Here is a 21,726-nt window from a genome sequence, read left to right as displayed (position 1 = left end):
TATTCATAAAAAAATTAATATAAGCTTATTAATATGAAGAAAATCCTCAAAAAAAATTATGACTAGTTTGGATACCTAAAAGACGAGATATTAATAAAATAATTTTTCTCTATTTAGTACAGTCTTATGAGAATGCAGATTTTTTTGGTCTTTCCACTTAGAATGCGCAACAATTAACAAACAGTTTCCACAGCAATTTGTATGAATAGGAAACCAATATCTAAGGAATCGTATGACAGCTCGTAGAAATCGATTAGGTACTTATAAGATACATAATTTACAATAATTCTCTTTCAAACTGCTGTCGTTGACTAACTTAACCTCCACATGCGTGATAGCGGCAACGCCGCGGTTCTCGAAGTAGCGTATTATTTGAAATTCGCAGGTGTGACATATGATGTATATTTCAAGCTTAGGCATCCAAACAAAGCCAGCCAAGTGCAACGTTGCCAAATCTAAAGTCTTACTACTTTAGTCACTAGCGAATTTGCAGAAACTCCGTTAGACTTTAAATGTAGATCCGTACCCCATAAACCTCCTTAAGTTAGTTCCTATTGTTAGTTCCTAGACAACCAAATGTTTTTTAACACACATAAACAAGCTAATAGTTGTCTTAGAATGCATGAACATAAATTTTTAAAAATTTTTTTTAGATGCATCTGTGTTATTATTACAAATAGTCTTGGTTAAAAAACAAAAGTTTAGTATCTCCGAAATTCAACATTCAATAGTTTTTCAACAAGAAAATTTACTAAAATTTACCCCTATATTATTTTCGTTTAATATGAAAGTAAAAAGGTGAGGAGTGTAGTATATTATCCCTATACTTTACAGAGGCACTGTGCATGTTCCATAAAAGCAAAAAAACAAATATTTAAGTTTCTATTTACCTCATGAACTATATAAATTTATTTTCTAAGTTTATAATCACAGATTGTTGAAAAAATTAAGTATGCCACTGGATTTTAAATGAACAATAGTCAACATTTAAAAAAATGTCTAACTATAACCTAAGGGCAGGTGTCACAAAAATTTTTTACTATTTTTCTATAACTTAAAAACTAATGAGATGTGACCTAATAAGAAATTAACAAGCTAATTGCCAAGATGTAATAAAGTTTCATCATGTCATGAAGTAACGACGTACCATTGAAAGAACAGGTACATGTTCAATGAAAAAGTTAAAACTTGTTTTTTACAATTAATTGAGAACTATAGTAGGATCGTATTCGATGCAAAGTAATCGTGTCATCATTTTTAGGAGGCGTAAGGTGAATCATTTCAAATTTAAAATGAAATTCAATGTTAAATCTGAAATACCGCATCATACCGATTGTGTTCTCTTAGTAGCTGTAGTCGCCCCGGTGCATCGAGTGTACGAAGTGGTCGGTTATACGTCAAATAGTAGCCTGGCGAGCTTGATCGTAAAACAGAGTGCTTCCAAAAAAACAAGTAAACAACAGTGGCACGTACAGAGGTAAAATGTAATACATATGTGGAAATTAAAAAACAAATTGGATTTATAATAAATTACATTTAAAATAAATAGTTTATGAGAATAAACAAATAGTTTATGAGAATAAACGAATTTTTGTAGGAACAAGGGTGCCAGACGTGAACTGATCCCTTGGTCCCTTCATAATGTATAAACAAATTATTCAATTTCTAAAACCCTTAAAAGCAAATGTCACTGAATCCCTTGGCAAGCAATGATTTATTCCTTTGCATCGAATATGATCCTACTATAGGTACGGTACATGAAATAACAGCTTATCAATAAATTTCAATAAACACTACTTAATTCTTAGAAATTATGAAAAACACAATTTGTAAATACAAAAATGTTTATTGTTATTATGTGTACATATAAAATAAAATAAAACTATTAACTTGCGCTTAACTAAAACTTTACGAGTTCTTTGGTAGAAATGTATTTTTACCTTGAATTATTAATTATTTTGATTTAAATATTTTCTGTAGTTCATAAACTTCATTTATCTTGTAGGTTACAATCCATTCTGAAAGGAATAGCAAATTAAAAGTTGGGAATCAGTACAAATTTAAATTTCTGTCCCAATATCTATTCTTAATAGATCGGATTGTGAATCTTTATTAAATAGAAACATATTCTGTACTATCCATTTAGTAAAATTCATCCAATCTATTTCGGAGCAGGTCGAAACCTACCAGATAAACAGTAAAATGAAAACATAAGCAAAAACTAAAAATATGTTTTATTTTATACATATTTGTATTAGAGCCATAAGCCTAATAGTTATGCACTACTTAGGATTATTTACCTAGTTTTAACTCAATAATATTATTTCGTAGTAAGTACATGACTCATTTTTCTGTTCCTTCAACACCTGCCTGTGTCATTAAATCACCTATATTTTTTTCTAAATCATCTATTCGATTCCCCATCTCATCAATTCTAGTTAATATCTGGTCAGACATATTTTGAAATTTATCCTGAATTGTTTGCAACAAACTTTGAACCTAAAAATTATTTCATTATAAAGTAAAAATTTAAGGCTATGTTTCCAAACTTACGTATTGTGTTAATTCTTGGACATTTTTTGGATCATTTGTGTTGATACTGGAATAACTTTCAGCTTCGTTATTCATTTCCACTTTGTCGTCAACCATAACTAAAAATGAGTTGTACAAAAATATTAGTCCGTGATTTATGTAAACTATTACTGCAAGTACAAGGACAAAAAAGGGTTTTGTTTTCAACAGTTGTTTTGTCGAAAATTGTCACTGTCAGTGCCAGGTACTGCGCAAATCAAATACCAAGCAATATGCGCGGGAAACAAGAATTATAAATAAGCGTGATCAATCTCACTAAATCATATGCTTTTGAAGCTACAATACATTTTAAAGATTTTATATTCCTTTTTCTTAGATTTATTGACTAAATAAATATATAACTTGTATTGCAGGGGCGTATTTCTAAATTATGCACCCTGGGCGAATATGATCGGCCGCCCCAATACCTGTCAGTTAATGTAAAATATCGGCAAAAAAACCCAGATCTGTTTTTATTTTGAAGGTTCACTTGTAAATGAAATAGTATTCGCTATTTCTTCCATTTTTTATGTTGTATGACAAATGTAAAAACACGATTCTCTTCAGTTAACGATTTAGAAGTAAACACATGCAGCTTTAGCTAATAAAACAATTTTTAATTATTAAATAATATTAGATTTATAAAATTTAGATAAATGGAATTGAAATCCCTTAAAGTTATATTCACAATTTACATCATTTATTATTTAAGTTGATAGCTGATATTATCAGATAATAGGTACCCTGCATCGATAATAGGTAACGAGTGCAAAAGTGCAAGTCGATACCGTTATAATATAATATACCTATCAAATAGATTAACACTGTACCTCCAAATATCTATAAAAATTTGGTCTACTTCGTACTAAAAATGTTCGGCGCTGCAATCGTTTGATTAAATGTGATTTCCCCCACGCATTAACCATCAAAGGTCACACACACTTGGGATGGGCCACCTTAAAGGTCAGACTTATGCGAATTGAGATTTTGCCAAGTTTGAACCTTTATCTCTTCGTTAACGAAAACAACGTATTTATATATCAAAACTGGGGTAAAATTTTTAGAGAAATCGAATGATGTAATTAGTTTTGAAAAAAAAATTGTTAAAAAATAACTTTTTTTAAATTCGTATTTTTTTTTATAAATAATGGCTAAAGAAAAAGTAAAAAAACGGATTTTGAAATTCAGTCTATATTTTTAACAAAAAAATACCCCATATTGATATAAAACGATATTATAGATTTTTCCAGTTACAATTAAATTATTTATGAAAAAAAATGTTTGAAAATTTATTAACAATAATGAGGTTTGTTTCTACAGTAAGTTGTGGCTGTCACGATGAGTATGCAAAATTTTTAGTATTCGTGCAATCTCAAATTCTGATAGTGAATTTAGCGTCCGTGCAATCTCAAACTCTGATAATAGTCTGGGAGGCAACGACACTATTGATGTAGTTATTCCTGCAAAGCTGAATTTTCTCCATTATATTTTGGTATCGCAAGTAAATGGAACGGCAGTCTACCGCGCCAACGCAACGTGGGGGCAAACAGTAATAACAATTTTTGGAACATGTAAATAAATAATATGTAATATGGATGTCTTATACCTATACAAGTGTGAAATTTGTTATGATTTTATGATTTAAGGTCTTTTTATGATCAATTATACCTAAAAATACAGTATAATAGTTTACCGGTTTACCGCATCATAAGCGGGGCCATCAAGGGTCTACCACCTACGCAAGGAGTTGAAAAATTAACTTTTTTTACTTATTTCTACATGGCTGAAATTTTTTCCCCAAATACTTTAGTGTATAAGAAAACCAAAACAGACATTCTACCGATCATCTAAAGTAGACTTTTTTCAAATAACTGAAATTTTTCTTTTTTAACGTTTACCTAATTAAATTAATTTCGACTGAATTAATTTTATAATTTGTAACAATGGTACTTTCTGAAACTAGTACGTGAAATCCCCGATTTGCTTTTCATCGTCGCTTTCGTCAATCACACTCGTGCGAAAATCAGTTTATTGCCTAGAGGTTTTCCTAGTCTTTCAATACCAGTAGAACTAATTATACGTTTTTACTTTCTATCTTTAAATGGAAAATAAATGTATTATTAATATTAGTAGTGTTGAACAATATTTTATGACACAACGTGCGGTAAGTGCTACTTTCTTTACAGGCGTCTGTTAAAGTAGCACTTACCGGATGGAGTGTCATAGAAACTGTTTATAAAATAAACAACGCAAATACATATAAATAAGATGTTTTTTATTATAACAATATAGTAATTATATAAAAAATAAATTTATTACAAATAATACTTTTCTTATTTCCTCATCGCTACTGACATTTAATTCCGACTTCCATATCGTAATCGCTATGTTCATCCTCATCATCTTTCTCATCATACACCCCAGGGTTTTCGTTTTCTTTAAGATATTGGTAACACCGTCATTTGCAAATATTTCTGGAGATTCGTCAAGCATTTCTGTATTTGCAAATAGCAAATAACTAAATATTATTATACTATACAAGGTGTTTCAGTTCGAGTGAATCAAACTTCAACCACAAATACAACTCGATAAGATTCAGATAGGTAGGTATGCCTTATAAAGCAAGGGTCTAAGTCTCACCATTTTCACTGCACAGGGCTGTATTGGTCGGTTGTTAAAATCATTATTTACGAAATCTTTGGTATGCTTATAATAAATTGATTAAAATTTGGTGTGGTGTTAACATTTGCACGTGTGCATAATTTACTGTAAAATTTACAAATTTTTGTAGGTCAATGATGTAGAGGTAGTAAAGCGGGATTTTTTACCCCAACTTTTACGCCAATGACCTAGCAATCATTTGGAATCTATTTTTAGATTCCGTGGACAATTCTACATAAAAAAAGTATACTTGTTGAAAATCAGTATAGTGTATCGTTTACCGAAAATCTCAGTTGAATGGGAGACCATTCTTCTGATAAGAAATTTAGTTTCTTAAGGATAGGAAACTAATTTTAAATTAATATTATGTCATGCATTAACTTAGAATTCAAAACAATATTAAATAATATGTCTTTACATCGGCAACACGATTGGTAAATTCTAAATGCAATATCTTCTGTATTATTTATTGCATTTGTAATGTGGTGAATTCCCCCTCTGAGCTCAATTTTTTGTTGCGCTACAGTGCGGTGGACGGTATACCTTGTCTAAAATTTGTGTCATTCTGAAGCAATTATAGATATCCATGCTCATTCAAAGGTTTGTTTCAAACAGATATAATTTCATTAAAAAATTACACCTATATATTAATTTTAAATCTGCGCTGTGTATCCATTACAATATCCGTACTAACGATTGACATGAAAAAACAACTCAGCAATAATAGACTTATCTGTCATCAGGAACTGTCATTTTATTTTTAAAATTTGAAATATTAATTAGTATTTGTAAAAAAAATGGATTATCAGAAAAACGGTCTCCCATTCAACTGAGATTTTCGGTAAAACAATACACTATACCGACTTTCAACAAGTATACCGTAGAATATATATTAGCATAGAAGTTGGGGTAAAAAAATCCCGCTTTACTACCCATTCCTACGCCACTGACCTACAAAAATTTGTAAATTTTACAGTAAATTATGCACATGTGCAATTGTTAACACCACACCAAATTTTTATCAATTTATTATAAGCATACCAAAGATTTCGTATATAATATAATTTTAACAACCGACCAATAGGGCACTGCACAGTGAAAGCGGTGAGACTTAGACCCTTGCTTTATAAGGCAATTCTGAATAATTTATAGAGTTCCATTTGTTGTTAAAGTTTGATTCACTGGAACTGAAACACCCTGTGTATTATATTATACTAACATAAGTCTGTCATTTTTTAATTGACTTTCAGTCCTCAGTCCCACCAAAATGCAAATGTGTATAAGTAACTAAATCTTTATCCTTTTGTAGATTAAATGTCACATCATCATCAGTTGACTGCTCGGCTTATAGGGGCCGCAAAAAAAAATTCCAAACAGGATGATTCTTTTTAGGGTTGCTTGGGGACTGCCTTCTGAGTATCCAACCAAACGATCACACTTGAACTCCTGGTATGATTTGCGCGATGGGGGTGGTTTCCTTAACATTTTTTTTAGAGCAAAATGACCTTCATTCATAAAAGTTGTAGAGGATCAATTTCTGAACAACTTTTCCTTATAAAAATTTTTTGTATCTCTAATACTACTAGTGCTGCTACAATTTTGGCTTTGCCAAAACTAAATGGAGTCGATGTGGTGTCGCATCCACTGAACGCATATATAAACAGTTATGTTACGTTCAGCTATTTTTTTCGAATGTTTGCAACAATTTCTTGAATAAATGAATGAAAACTGCTAACACATGACAGTCTAACACTGCTTGCCCACTCCCAACGTCGCCAACTCTTTGTAAAAACATGTTTTCAAGACCACCACTGTAGCGTCCGCAATTTTTCTCATATAATGCACAGTAACTCTTTGAGTATTAAACACAAAAAAATTTTATGAAAGTTGTTCAGAATTTGATCCTCTACAACTTTTATTAAGGTCATTTTGTTCTAAAAAAATGTTTAGGAAACCACCCTCATAGCACAAGTCGTACCAGGAGTTTGAGTGTGACCAAAATTGTGATTCATTATTTTGTAGCAGCATCGAAAAAAAACTTAATCACACCGAACAGTTTTTGTAGTTCTTTTTTACATATTCTAAACAGTAAAAATATTGCAACTGTAAAGTTTAAAAATATCAACTCATGTAGAAATGATTGATAATACAAATAAATAATATTGAGTTAAATGATGGAAATCAAGTTATAATACCGATTACATATTCCCACCTTAGAAATTCTGCAATGCCATTGGACAGCTGACAGCTTAAGGTCCAAGATTGTAGACAATGTCTGGGTGGTAGTGTGCTACGAAGCAATGGCACCTTGAGCTCATCTTAATATTTTTCAGGAAAAATTGAACTCTAATTTTTGTAAATTTGTGTATACATTGAAGTTTTTGTATTAATTCACAATAAATATAAGCGTATACAACATTGATACATAAGAGAATGTATAAAATTTGAAACATTCACATGCTTCATTCCACCGCCCATTATTGACCTGGAAGACACCAGGATTGACGTTCCATCTCAGCCCTTTAACAAAGTCTGCCGTAAGTCAAGTCTGGACCATTGGCCTCTCTGTATTTTCCCATCGAATATCACCACCTTTATCTGATGATCGACTTGTGTTTTTGGCATATTACTATTGATTATATTTCGTAGTTTCCCAGTTAGAATTCAATAATATTGGGAAAACATTACAGTTTCCAAAATTTGACTGGTAAATTTTGTAATTTCGCTGCTCTGCCAACAGCATCGACCACCGGCGGTGTCGTCTGCTGCAGATTCAGTATTTGAGACGACTGGGAGCTTCTTAGGAACTTATGAGTAAATTTTTGGTACCTGATGAAAACATTAATTTCTGCTCGTGGAAGGTAGTTTAGGTCCCTCTGGACATGTTTCTTACTTTGACCGAAATTTGTCCGGCATAGAGTAGTTTACGATGGCTTCCGATTTGAAAGTTGAGTGTATTTTTGAAATCGAATATGGAATACAACATATTTGGATACATGATGATTTAGAACTTGAAAATGAAAACAAAAAAAATTGGCATTCTTATCATCTGAATTATGATTAATAATTTTTGCTAAACCTTTATGTAAATGTATCTTCTGTAATAAATTAAAAAAAAAATTGTTATAGCTAGCAAAGGAAGTTTGTGAGTCATAGTGTCTCTTTGGAAAACCCAGTTAATTATAATCATTCATAAAAAAACATCAGTTTTAAAACTACTATTGTGCTTGTAAGTAAAAATACACAAAAATAAGTAAATAATCTGTTTAGTCACCTGATTTTTACAGCTCGACTCGAAATCTTATGGCAAATTTTCGAGTATTGATATCAGCAGCCTCTTCCACGTGTAAAATTTTTTATTTTTGAGCCATTTGGGATATGGGTATTGTTACATTAATCAAGATATATAATTAAATATATTTTATTACAAATACTTAAGTACAAACAATATTTAAATATAACATTAAAAAAATATACATATGTTATTTAAAATCTGTGACAAAATAAACTTCCTGAAGTATAACCTTGATCTGACTCTTTATTATTTCATGCACTTATACACCACTCTTGAACTTGATTTTTCTAAAATAAACTTTCAAAAGACAATTGGCTTTTTTAGGGTAGACATTGACCAGATTTACCAAAATTAATACTGAATGCGGGGGCGATTTAATCAATTAACACAAAAATCATTTCATTCTGAACAAATAATTAGAATCCATTTTAATTGCATGATCAAGTTTTTAATGATCGATGTTTTGCCATTAATTTCTGCCTCGCTTTCGGCAGTAACTTCGTATTATGTTTTGAATACTTTGGAAAAATATTTTATAATATCTTTTAAAACTGTTTTACATTTTTCAATATAATATTTCAAAGATCAATTTTGATATCTGCTAATTACACATTTTGAGCAGAACAAAAAAATATCCGATAATAGAATATTTAAATATAGAGTGTTTGAGATTTTGGTTCAAATGTTTGAAGAGGTACACACATAAAAGTAAGAAAAAAGTTTATATGAACATGCTATTTAAAATGCATCCTATTTAACTGCGACAGTATCCTTAGGAATCTTTTTAGAAACTATATTAATATAAACTTTTTGGCAGCACCTTTCATGCCAAAAATTATCTGTTTCACCTGAAATCGAGAAGATATCAAAATTTCTCGAGAAACAAAAATTCTTTACAAAATAGTTGTATATCAGAAAATGTAAATTATTTAGCCACACGCTTAAAACACAAGGGTAATAAAGACGTGGGTATTCCAAAAAAATAACACCCTATACTTCTTACATATTCAAGACATACATTTAATTTGAATAAACAAAAACATGTCCCAAATGGGAAATCTCAAGCTAAAACTGTTTTAGAGTGACACTGAAAAATAATATTTCATGATATCACACTTAGCAGACTATGTACCAGTAAGTACTTTTATATATAGATAAGTTGGTTAAATCATTTTATTCTGATCCCAGAAGTCTATAGTTGAGTGGTATCTAAACCTTTCTGAGACACCCTGTATAAGAGGATCAAATAATAAGAAAATATTCTGGCCGAGATTGTTATACCTGCTTATAAGGGAACACCGAAACGAAATGTATTATATCCAGGGCATCCAACCTGCCCACATTCTACCTAACAGATTATAATCGGTAGCATGATCAAGTAAACAGTCAACTTGATCTTCAACACTCAAGTTATCATGAACTAATTGAGTTCGCTTATCAAATTGTGGTAATCCGTTGACTAATTTTACATAAGCTTGTAGGCAGTGAGGTTCTTTCCGTCCCCCAACCAGATCTTCTACCAATATTTTAGTGGAGCTTGCACCTTCAAGTTTTCTCTTAGTTTGGTTCACTTTAACATTAGGGTACCAATCATGTGTTCCTTCACCTTTATTTTCAAACCTTGAAGCATGTTCCAACCAATCGAGGGAAGGTTCTTCTATGAATACGTTCATCGTGGCCAGTAGAGAATTGTGATTGGCTCTTAGAGCTCTCAAAGAATGAATCATGCACTGTCTAAATTGACCACGTTCTTTTAATGGCTCCATGAGACTTATTATATGTGGGGTTAATCGAAAAGGTACAAGTTCAGGTACCTGCAGAATCTGTGTTGCTGTACCGAAAGCATGGCCAAAGTCTATACCCAAAACTTTACCGTTTCTAACGCATACCAACGAATTGTTTAGATGTCTGTCACCTATTCCCAAAATCCATTGACTGACGCAGAGCAGCGCATAACTCTTTATAAAATTGTTTCGTAGGGCAATATAGTTTTCTGTGGTGTTGCTTAATGACCAAAAGGATTTCCTACAAAAATTAAATATTTAGACTACTAAGTGATTAAAATGCCAATTAAGTATTACACAATACTATAAGAAGTAATTTGTCAAAAGAGAGGGTTGTTTGATAACTCTGACACAAATTAGAAAAATTTCATTGCAATATAGAATCAAAATAATATGTTTGTGCATTTTAACAGGAATACGTTAATACAACAATTAAAAGATTGCTAGAATTTAGTAAAGTCGTGATACAGTTGTAGTAATTCATTATTTACCTCACTTACTTGTACACGTATTTACCTATAGTTTTCTTGTTATTTACCTGAGAATATCCCATGGAATTCTATTCACCAGGCTTCGATAAAAGGTGACGGTCTTATTCCTGTCATACTTAACTGCCGACAATCCATATTTAACAGCTGGTGTATTACCTTTACATAACCAATTAGTATAATCCTCTGGTATTCTATCAAATTCTTTAATCTCTTTTTTATTTAAGGATTTCTGTATGAAACTACTTAATGGTTGTGTATCATTAATCCACTGTATCATTCCTAAGCTGGATGTTAAGGGTATTACCTAGGAACATATTCGAAATACATCTGTTGTATTAAGTAAAATAATACAATAATGGAACAATGAATAAGTTTTCTCTGTATCTCAGCCTGTTATCCGAATTGCAAGGGTGTAGTTTAAGATGGTAACACACGTATAAAGAAATACTACAAGTTTGAAATTCAGTGTATGTTCTTTCACCGAAGTATAAACTTCTTTTTTTTTCATAGTGTTAACATGTCGTATTTCGTACCGAAAAAAGAGCATTTGTGGGGATTTTTACTGCACTACCTTATTCAAAAGAAATCTGCAGCTGAAACACACAGGATTGTTGTAGAGATTTACAGCGACCATGCTCTGTCCCAAACAACATGCAGAGATTAGTTTAGATGTTTCAAAAATAATGATTTTGATGTTGAAGATAAAGAACGCTTTAGCGCACCGAAACAGTTTAAAGATGAAGAATTGGAGGGATTACTTTATGAAGACTCATGTCAGATGCCAGCAGAATTTACAGAATCATTAGTAGTTGATCATACAACAAAAATATTTTCAAAATATTTGAAAGTATTAAGAATGACTCAAAAGCAAGGACATTGGGTGCCGTACGAATTGAAGCTAAGAGACGTCAAAAGGCATATTTGCAAGTGTAAACAGCTGCTTCAACGGCTGAAAAGGAGAGGTTTTTGCATCATATTTTAAATGACGATGAAAAATGGATACACTACGATAATCCTAAACTTAGAAAATCGTCGAGTAAGCCATGGCTCTAAGCTTCTGCTCTGCATTTGGTGGGATCAGCTGGGTCTAGTTTATTATGAACTGCTCAAACCAAATGAAACCATCACGGAAGATCGTAAGATGCGTCTGAGCCGAGCGTGAAGGAAAAACGGCCGCTATATGAGCAGAGACACGACAAAGTGATTTTGTAGCATGACAAAGCTTGGCAAAACCGGTAAAAACTTACTTGGAAATGCTGAAATGGAAAGTCCTACCCCACCTGACATATTCATCAGATATTGCCCCTTACGATTATCACTTGTTCCGTTTAATGGCCTGACTAAGCAGCACTTCCATTCTTATAAAGATGCCATAAAGTGGGCCAACTCTTGGATAGCCTCAAAGAACGTGTCCGATGTGGAATCAAAATGCTGCCAGAAAGATGGGAAAAAGTATGTCTAATGATGGACAATACTTTCGGTAACATGTTTTTTACTAATTTTTTTAAATAAAGTATCAATTTTCACATAAAAACAGCGAGAACTTATTCAACATTCCATTATATATATAATATTATTTGGTGAAACAAAATAGTTTGGTCATAGTTGCTTATGTAACCATACCAATATAAACATCCAGACAAGTTCCATACAAGTTTTTGCCATGGTACGTATTTTTCCTATAATTTTTCTATAGGCCAGAACCAGTGGCGGCGCGTGAACATTGATTGAATGTGTTCTGCTTAAGGTTGTTACATTTGTCGAATTGAATTCCGGGATATTACGTGCCCGGAGTTTCTAAATGGCGCTGCAGGCGAAAAATTTTAAAATTTTCAAGGTCACGCGTTTTCCTGGCACTTCTGAATTTCAAGGAACAATGAATTTATAAAAAAACATACAGATTTTCACAAGAATGATTTTTGAAATTGATACCTTTTTGAAATATCTATTTACGAATTACCTACTGATGGTATAATAAATTGGAATAAACTAAATATATTTTATTAAATTATTGAATATTGTTTATAAAAAAAAATCGTTTGTGAAATTTACCAACAATTCAATGAATTTTAATTTTCCTCGGCGTGTTATGATTTTTTCTTTATATTTTTTTATATATATGTACATTATATTATATTCCGGGAGTTATACGTGCAAATCCGAAATCCGGGACCATACAGCTAATTCCCGGTACAATCACAGAAAATCCCGGTCATACCAATGTGGCTGGATGTTCTTTTAAAATTTATGAGTCCACGAAACACATCAGGGTTGTCCGAATTTTCTGTCTTGTCGTGTCCGAGAAGTGCTAATTCGAAAGCTCCGCAAAATTTTATGCAATCTATGATTTTAAATAATACATGACGATTTTTCATTACCTGTTCATATGTTTCTGCTTCTTATGTTTATTTTACCTAAAGACTTAATGACTTAAATCTTTCACACTGTATATTGTCCATGCTTTATCCCCACCGAAAAGTAAGCACGGAAAACAAAACAGTGAATATTTTAAATCACACCCGCACACCCACTCTGCTTTTGTGTACACATTATTGTTTTTTTATAACTTTTACTTCTTTTATTTTTAGTTTATCCTCATAAGGCAGAGAACCAAATAAAGTTTTTTTTTAAACGAAACGCTATTCATTTTAATAACTATAATATCCGTAGACGCCTAAATGAAAATATTCACACGTGCCGCTCGCAGAAATAAACCACCACATACCACGTACGAAATATTACTGCATTTACTGCAGACTGCAGCGCAGTGGCTGTCACTATTGCAGCCGCCAAAGCCCCTATCTTCGTGTACTGGGTCACGTGCCTGATCAGCCAATAAAAACAAAGGACGCATATAATTGTTCGCTGTCCACACATTGTGTATATGAGGTTGCATATATTAAGGAGCGTAGCTCGCGTCACAATAAATAATGATATAAGCTCCTAGATTTATTTTAGCGCGAGTACATTTGGATTCTTTAAATATTTTGTTGATATTTAATATGATTAAATACATAAAATTTTATGTGTTCTGCAGCTCCGCAGCTCTTATGGTAAAACCGCCACTGGCCAGAACCAAAATAAAGTTAAGTTTGCAACGATCTTAAGATTTCAACCCTGATTCTTGGACAGCAATCACGATTCACAAAAAATCCATGTTTCTTATGTCTACAAGATGGTAGAGACAGAAATAATCACTATAAACAGAAAGTATGGCCAAGAAGAACAGATATCCATCCAGGGTTGAAAAACATCAACCGCAAACCCTTAGATCATTCAAATATTCTGGTTCTCAAATCCATACCCTGTTCAGACACGAAAAATTTATCTCAAAATTAATGATACTGAAAGAACAGTATGACTAAGTTTCTAGAAAGTCACTCAGAATTTCTTGGGAAATCAGAAGAATGAGGATTACCAGAATTTAGTTGGGGAATTGTAAAACTTCAAATAGTTGTAGTAGAGGATCCGCACTAGAAACGACTTTCACCCATCTATTTAATGAATGAAAAGTATTTTATATCAAATTTAATATATATTAAAAAATATATCTCGAGTGGGTTGGCTAAAAAATTCCTGGCCAGAGTATGATTAATTAAAAATTGAAAAATGACTTTTTATTAAATATTTCACTCATGAGTTTAACAAATATATTTAATACCAACCGAAAGTATGAAGCCTATAGATATACAAAAGTTGGGTTGTCCATTTTTTTCCTTGCGTAACTACTAGGTTGGCAGGTATAAATAGGTAAATTGATAATAGTTATTTTCACCTATTTGTTTAATAAATAAATCTTATATCAAAATAAGCGCTATTTAATTGCGAACACGATGCCATAGGGTTGTCTGTAAAAAATCTGGCCTGAATGACGGTTGTCGAGTTTTGAAAGGTGAAAATTGTATGCAAATGGAAATTTGTGACAAAGAGGACCGAGCTAAATATTCTGTCACAAGTTTCCACTCGCACCTTTCAAAACCCGACAACCGTCATTCAGGCCAGATTTTTTACAGACAACCCTATGTCATCATGTTTGCAATTAAACAGCGCTTATTTTGATATAAGATTTATTTATTAAACAAATAGGTTAAAATAACCGGTATCAATTTACCTGTATATACCTGCCAACCCAGTAGTTACGCCAGGAAAACAATAGACAACAACGTTTGCATATTCTATAGGCCTCATACTTTCGGTTGGTATTAAATTTATTCGTTAAACTCATGAGTGCAATATTTAATAGTCATTTTTCAATTTCTAATTAATCATACTCTGGCCAGGAATTTTTTAGCCTCAACCCAATTTTCTAATATATTAAATTTGATATAAAATACTTTTCATCCGTTAAACAGATGGGTGAAGGTCGTCTTTAGTTCGGATCTCTAATCATTTGTCAATAAATAATGTTAAAATGGAATGTTATTTTAAAGTTATGGTCATAATTTGGAGTAAATAAAATTAAAGTTGTTGGAGTTATGCTGAGTGTCATTTCAAAAAATCGTGTTTCGAGAAAAATGCCTTTAAAGTTTTGAGATATACACTATACAATGTACTTTCCTTTGAAAATACTTCTAATTGATCACTCTATGTGCTTCAGGTAATCGTTTCAGAACAGTCAACTTGGAAAAGAGCTGGGAATTTCGAACAAGAATATTTTGTACAGACATTAAACTGTTTTCCTCATATTCTAGAAGGTTCAAAGCATCTTTTAAATCGATAAAAGAAAACATGATTTTCTGAAAATTATAGAATTATACAGCTTCACAAAACAAGCAGTATGCTTTCATATGGATGATACCAATTCTAATAAATGTAAGATCGAAGCCTGCAACCTTTTGAGGAAGCAAAATTACTAAAAAAAACTTAACTTGGTTTTAGTTTCATCCAAACATAACCCATTGTTATATAGAAATCTAAATTATTAATTACATTACTTAAGAAAACTAGCAGTTGAAAATTATACCATGGCAGTAAAGTATTAACAAATTCATTTGGTTGCATCTTAGCTTGACTTTGTCTTCAACATTCAAACTGGTGGTTACTTTAGTTTAATTAAATGAAAGATTTAATTACCTCATAAGTTAAAATTTCTAAATTAGTTACGCGACAGGTTGCATCATTTTTAAAAATACCATTCATTAGCCCAAACAACTGTTCTATTCTTTGATCCTGACGGATATCCTCGCCAAATTTGATTAAAAATGGATATTCTTTTGTATCAATTCCCACTATTGTTAATTTTATTGGTTTTCTTATTGACTTCATAATAATCACCTTTAAAAAGAATTATATACTGGATATCAAAAAAGTTATTATTGTACTTACATTTGGATAAAATCCTGATATTTTAATATGATGTTGTGGTAAAGGTAACTTATTTCCATTGTATTGACCAGGAATTTCCAAGTCAAGGTTAAATTTGTTGGCAGAAAAATTTGCTAACCATGGACAATAATCTTTAAGAAGAACTGAATTTTTTTCAGATTGTAACATACATGATAGTTCTTCTTCAATTTTTTTTAATTCATCTTTCATCTTTTTTGAAGCTGAAAAATAAGAACATTATTTTTTTTTCATATTGCATATTTCACCAGATTTACTCAAAATTTTTTGTATTCTCCTCTTATATTTATCTATATTTTTGAACATATTGCCTTGCATGCTATTCATATTCTTGGAATTAGGTGTTTCTGTGAATATATTAGTTATAACACTTTCTTGAACAGCTATAACCTCGCTTTCCTTCTGTGACTTCATTTTACCGACATAATATTTTAGCATTGCAGCAGGTACAGTAACATAAGACAGTGCCTTTAAGAATTTATCAACCATTGGATCGTTCAGCAGTAGACAATCAAGCCTAAATATATAAAATTAATCAATTCGTAATAATAGCAAACGAAACGGTATGATTATGTGAACCATGCTACTGGGAAAGTTATTGAATAATTTATACAGCGCATTCCAATTTACCGAGCCTTCATAAATGTTTACAAGCCACGTGACCGCCGGCATAGGCAACCAATTAGTTGAATACAATCTTATGAAAAATTACACTAATCTCCAGCCAGTGAAAAATAATGTTACGGATTAATGTAATCTTTATCTTGTTTTAATTTTACAGAAATTTAATCACCAACGTGAAGAAAATAAAATTACTGTTCCAAACAAAATTATTGGTCATGTGGCTTGTAATCATTTATGAAGGCTCTGGATATGTAGAGATAAATATAAGTAAAAAAAATAAATGAAAATTTTTTTTATCAAATAGTTCCTAATAATGAACCTGTTATGACATATAACATGTTATTCTATAGCCCTCAAAAGGTTTCCTTACCAATTTCTATAAAGATCTATTCAATTTTAATTTTATATAACTATTTAAACATGTAACACAAATTCCAAGTGTATTTTAATTAATTTTATTTTTTATTAATTTAATAATAAGTTTAAGATTCGCATATTTGAGGGAGTTATAGTTTTCTAAATATGCTCATTCTTTATGGATAAATTTAATAAGAAAAAAATTAAATCGGAACACACTGTAAATCAATGTGATACTTACTTTTTTATTAATAACTGTGTATCTTCTGCCACTTCACTGTCTTTTAAATTATAGTGCTCCTTACTTAGTCGATAGGGATACATTATAGCTTGGGGATAAGTTTCAGCAATTTTTAACACAATTTTTGAAAGTGCATATATTTTTTTAGTATCTAAATTCGCTAGCAACTGGGGTATCCAACCCAAAAACATCCAAGTTGGAATTTTTTCAGTCTGTAAAAGAATTGGAAATAATTTAACAAAGTTATCTGCTTCTAGTTGCAATAATTATTGTTCGTCATAACTCCCATACAATACGAAAATATATATATATATATATGACTAAGATTAGTACTTATTTATTTTAGCTTCAGCTCTTCATATTGAAAAAAACAGTGTGAGAATAGACTCTTTTCGTGTGAGGTCATATATTTAGGCAACCCGCAACAATTTGTCATAGCTGAAATTGTACAGACCGAATCTGACCCTTGTGTACTATTTACTTACTATAAAAATGAACAACTTCAAAGTAATTTATTTTTACAAGAATTTAGAAGTATTTAAGAACAACCAACACGTGTTTAGTAAAATAGGTACACCAATGTACTCACCAATGTACTTACAAAAAAGATATAAAAGAATATTCCTAATTTAAATAAAGTAAAAATTTAACATTAGCTGTGTTATTTCTAATGCGCCTGCTCGGAAAGAATAGCCTCATACGCAGGTGAGATCTTGTTGATATATTATCGATGTTATCATTAGCGTATTTTCTCTTCTTTGGTTTAATCTTCTCATTTTTTAGTTTACTAAGTATTTTTATTATTTTTCTTGGTGTTGTGCTGTGTCAGTGTGTTTATCGAGTGTTTTTTTCTTCAAGTGGGTACCAAACTTTTATTGATGGATCTCCTGTTACCAACCTACTTCGCTTACATGAAATTATTTTTAATGTACATGCTCAGTAACATTGATTTAATTTTAATTTATTAATTACTATAAAAGTCAATATTGTTCTATAAATTTAAATATATTAATTCTATAATTCTTTTAGTTCGTCACTTGGGGTTTGAATCTTCTTAAGGAGGTTTATCTGATTTGGAATTGACAAAGAAATATTCATAAAAAAAATAATATAAGCTTATTAATATGCAGAAAATCCTCAAACAAAATTATGACTAGTTTGGATACCTAAGAGATGCGATATTAATAAAATAATTTTTCACAATTTAGTACAGTCTTATGAGAAAGCAGATTTTTTTGGTCTTTCCACTTAGAATATGCAACAATTAACGAACAGTTTCCACAGCAACTTGTATAAATAGGAAACCGATATCTAAGGAATCGTATGACAGTTCGTAGAAATCGATTAGATACTTGTAAGATACATAATTTATAATTCTCCTTCAAACTGCTGTCGTTGACTAACTATATGCGTGATAGCGATATCGAAGTAGCATATTATTTGAAATTCGCAGGTGTGACATGTGATGTATATTTTAAGCTTAGGCATCCAAACAAAGCCAGCCATGTGCAACATTGCCAAATCTAAAGGCTTACTACTTTAGTCACTGCAGAAACTTTCGTTAGAGTTTAGACGTACCTCCGTACCCGATAAACCTCCTTAAATATTTCTAATATTGCCAGAATATAACGATATTTAAGGTCAGGACAGACATTTTTTTGGCACTTATGTCCCAAGTACGTAAGGTCGAAAATTGATCTAGTAAAAATATTGAGAAATTCTTCATGACATTGTGCACTATGGGGTTGCCTATTATTTGGCGTATGTGATGTCACTATAATTAGGTGTATTGTGTTACTTACACACATTATTTTGTTTATAATATGTATTTGTTTATAATATGTTTATAACAGACTTGCAGAGGTTTTAATTAACGTCTTACGAGGAGTGACTTTTAATCATAATAATAATAATAACAAGACAGAAAAACTAATGTTTCTTATTATTTTATTTCTGTGCTCGCACATTCGTTCCAAGTCTCAACAGGTGGATTATTTATCTGATCAAGACATTATGATTCAAAAATTGTATCTCTAATGTCAGTGTTCTCCATCAGTAACACTTATTGTTTTTGCTAGAAACTTAAAAAAACTCTAGACTGTGTCAGCCTCTGTAACTCGTAATATACAATGTTATGCTCTCAAATCTAGTTCAGGTCATCAAAAATCAAATAGCACTTTACAGTTCACGTTTTTTTAAGTTCAAAAACGTAGACAAATTTATCATTTATATCAGATTAGCTGAAAGTAAAGCAGGTGTTTTTAAGTACCACTCCATATAACATATTGAAAAAAGTAGATTTGTGTTTGTCTATAGATACCTATATTTCAAAGAGCTTATAATTCACATAAATCTGCTGACACATTCGCCCATCATGAAACCTATCACATAAATTTTTTAATTGATTTGATTTAAACCAAATTTCATTACCTGTTGGTTTAATGGTAAAACACAAAAGGATAAATATAGAACAGTATTCCACGACTGTGGACATGGAATTATATTATCAAAAAGTCTCATAAGTTATATTATTTCTCTTTGCATGTAATCGGCATTTGATGCGGACACAGAGATTGAATGAACTGAGAAAGAACTTTAGACATGTATCAGGATAACTGGTCTTTGGGCCTAAATAAACGTTTAGGAATTTAATTTCCAACTTTTATTAATCACTTAGTGTGAACAGTCTAATGGCGAACCTCAGTAACAACTAACTTATTTAGCAAAATCGAATCGGCATCGAGACATTCAATGTTTATGTAACCGAGAATGTTTTATAAACACACGCTGGGTACCCAACGCAAGATTAATAATAATGTTCCTTTAAAAATCTGACACATGGCAAGTCTTTTTTCATAAACTAAAATTTCAAATAGGAAAATTAGCTGTAATTTTTTTTTCTGTAACATAATTATTATACATGTAAGCCACTGCATCACTGTTTACTGCCAAAAACACATTGCAATCGATATCTAGATATAGTACTCAATTTTTTTTACACAAATTTGTTATATAAATTTTCACGAAAACCGAAGCAAACACTATCTTGACACAAATTTACAATTATTTTTAGAAATTGTTCAAATCAGTCTTCTTATATATATTTATTATGAAAAAATATCAAACAGAATTTGGTTGTGGTAATGAACAAAAAGGTCAATTTTGTTTTAGTAGACTAATACAATCAACAAGTCTTTGATGTTTATTTTGACTTACCTCATCAATAAAAAGTTGAGTATAATCAGTTCCCAGTCGATTTTGTATTAATATGCAGGGGAAAAGCTGTTTTGCTTCCAATGAATTTAATTTCATTGCTCTAAGAACGTATAAAATAAAATCTCCCTGAAGTAGTTCATCATTCCTATCTCTGATGAAGTATGCTAATTTAACAAATGCATTTGCAATATAATTAATTTTAGAAGACGTACAAATACTATTGTTTTCGCAGTCCATATCACCAGCTGCTTCAATGTTTTCAACAGCTAATTGTAATTTGCTCGATGCATATGTGTTTATATCTTCGGGAGAATTAACTTCAGTTCCAAAACTTGCTATAAGCTTTTCTTGAAATTGGGGCAGCAATGCTTGGTTATTTGTTAATACATGTGAAATATTGGTAACTATATCAAAATATTTTATATTAGCTGGTAGCAACACAGCTTTATCATTTACTTTTCTGAAGAGTGATCCTAAAATAGAAATTAGCTTAATTAGAGAATATCTAATAAATACACTTCCTTAGAAAAGCGGATTTTTATAGGTTGTTATAATTACCAGAAGTACGTAATACAAAATTTCAATATAAAAATAATTGATTATTGATTTCCATATGAAGGGTACAGGCAAAGAAGGCGCTATGTCAATTTTTATCGAAAACAAGGTATTTGCGCCATCTAATAGTCGGTGTATACTATCTTCCCATAAATGCGTCATGGCTCAAAATGCGTTAGGTCAGGAATAACAGATTATTTAAATTTCTCTATACCGGCTAAAAAGGTGCTATGTCCGCACGGTCCTAGAGAAAAAGGCGTCAAGTCATGTTTTGCATGTGGTGGACAACGAACCGCTCAAGCAACAGTAGTTGATGTCCATTCTTCGTACAACAATAACTTTTTACAAGTAGTTTGGTGTAAATTATTAATTTACTAACAAAATACGAAGTGTAATGGAGGGTGAAGCTGATGACAACACCTTCTAGTGTCCGAATATTAGGGATAGTAATAAAAAAAGAAAGTATGGTAAATTAAATGAAGTAAATTTGAGTAGCCATACTACAGGAGAAGACTGTAGATGTAAAAGATTTAACTGCTTTGAGCGTGTATCAGAACCTTCTCGAAGAAGAATTATTCAAAATTTTAA

General features: G+C 31.3%; 2 protein-coding genes across 2 annotated transcripts in view; both read right to left on the bottom strand.

Annotated features, from left to right (window-relative positions):
- Positions 1-1,826: 1,826 nt before the first annotated feature.
- Positions 1,827-2,771, bottom strand: LOC108909051 (heat shock factor-binding protein 1). The gene is made up of 2 exons (XM_018713275.2): positions 2,554-2,771; positions 1,827-2,499 (listed from the first exon to the last, which is right to left on the bottom strand). The coding sequence occupies exons 1-2, from the start codon at positions 2,647-2,649 to the stop codon at positions 2,344-2,346; spliced, it is 252 nt and encodes an 83-aa protein (XP_018568791.1). The 5' UTR covers positions 2,650-2,771; the 3' UTR covers positions 1,827-2,343.
- Positions 2,772-8,687: 5,916 nt separating this feature from the next.
- Positions 8,688-21,726, bottom strand: part of LOC108909059 (DNA-dependent protein kinase catalytic subunit) — a 61,724-nt gene continuing 48,685 nt past the window's right edge. The window contains exons 15-21 of the mRNA XM_018713288.1: positions 20,584-21,056; positions 17,368-17,579; positions 16,403-16,662; positions 16,128-16,348; positions 15,876-16,076; positions 10,850-11,106; positions 8,688-10,552 (exon numbers count right to left, since the gene is read on the bottom strand). Coding sequence (XP_018568804.1) covers positions 9,841-10,552; positions 10,850-11,106; positions 15,876-16,076; positions 16,128-16,348; positions 16,403-16,662; positions 17,368-17,579; positions 20,584-21,056 — 2,336 coding nt within the window. The 3' untranslated portion in view covers positions 8,688-9,840. The remainder of the gene's footprint in view (positions 10,553-10,849; positions 11,107-15,875; positions 16,077-16,127; positions 16,349-16,402; positions 16,663-17,367; positions 17,580-20,583; positions 21,057-21,726) is intronic.

Source organism: Anoplophora glabripennis, unplaced genomic scaffold, assembly GCF_000390285.2.
Source record: "Anoplophora glabripennis isolate ALB-LARVAE unplaced genomic scaffold, Agla_2.0 scaffold301, whole genome shotgun sequence".
Classification (NCBI taxonomy): Eukaryota; Metazoa; Arthropoda; class Insecta; order Coleoptera; family Cerambycidae; genus Anoplophora; species Anoplophora glabripennis.
This window is presented reverse-complemented; position numbering and strand designations above follow the sequence as displayed.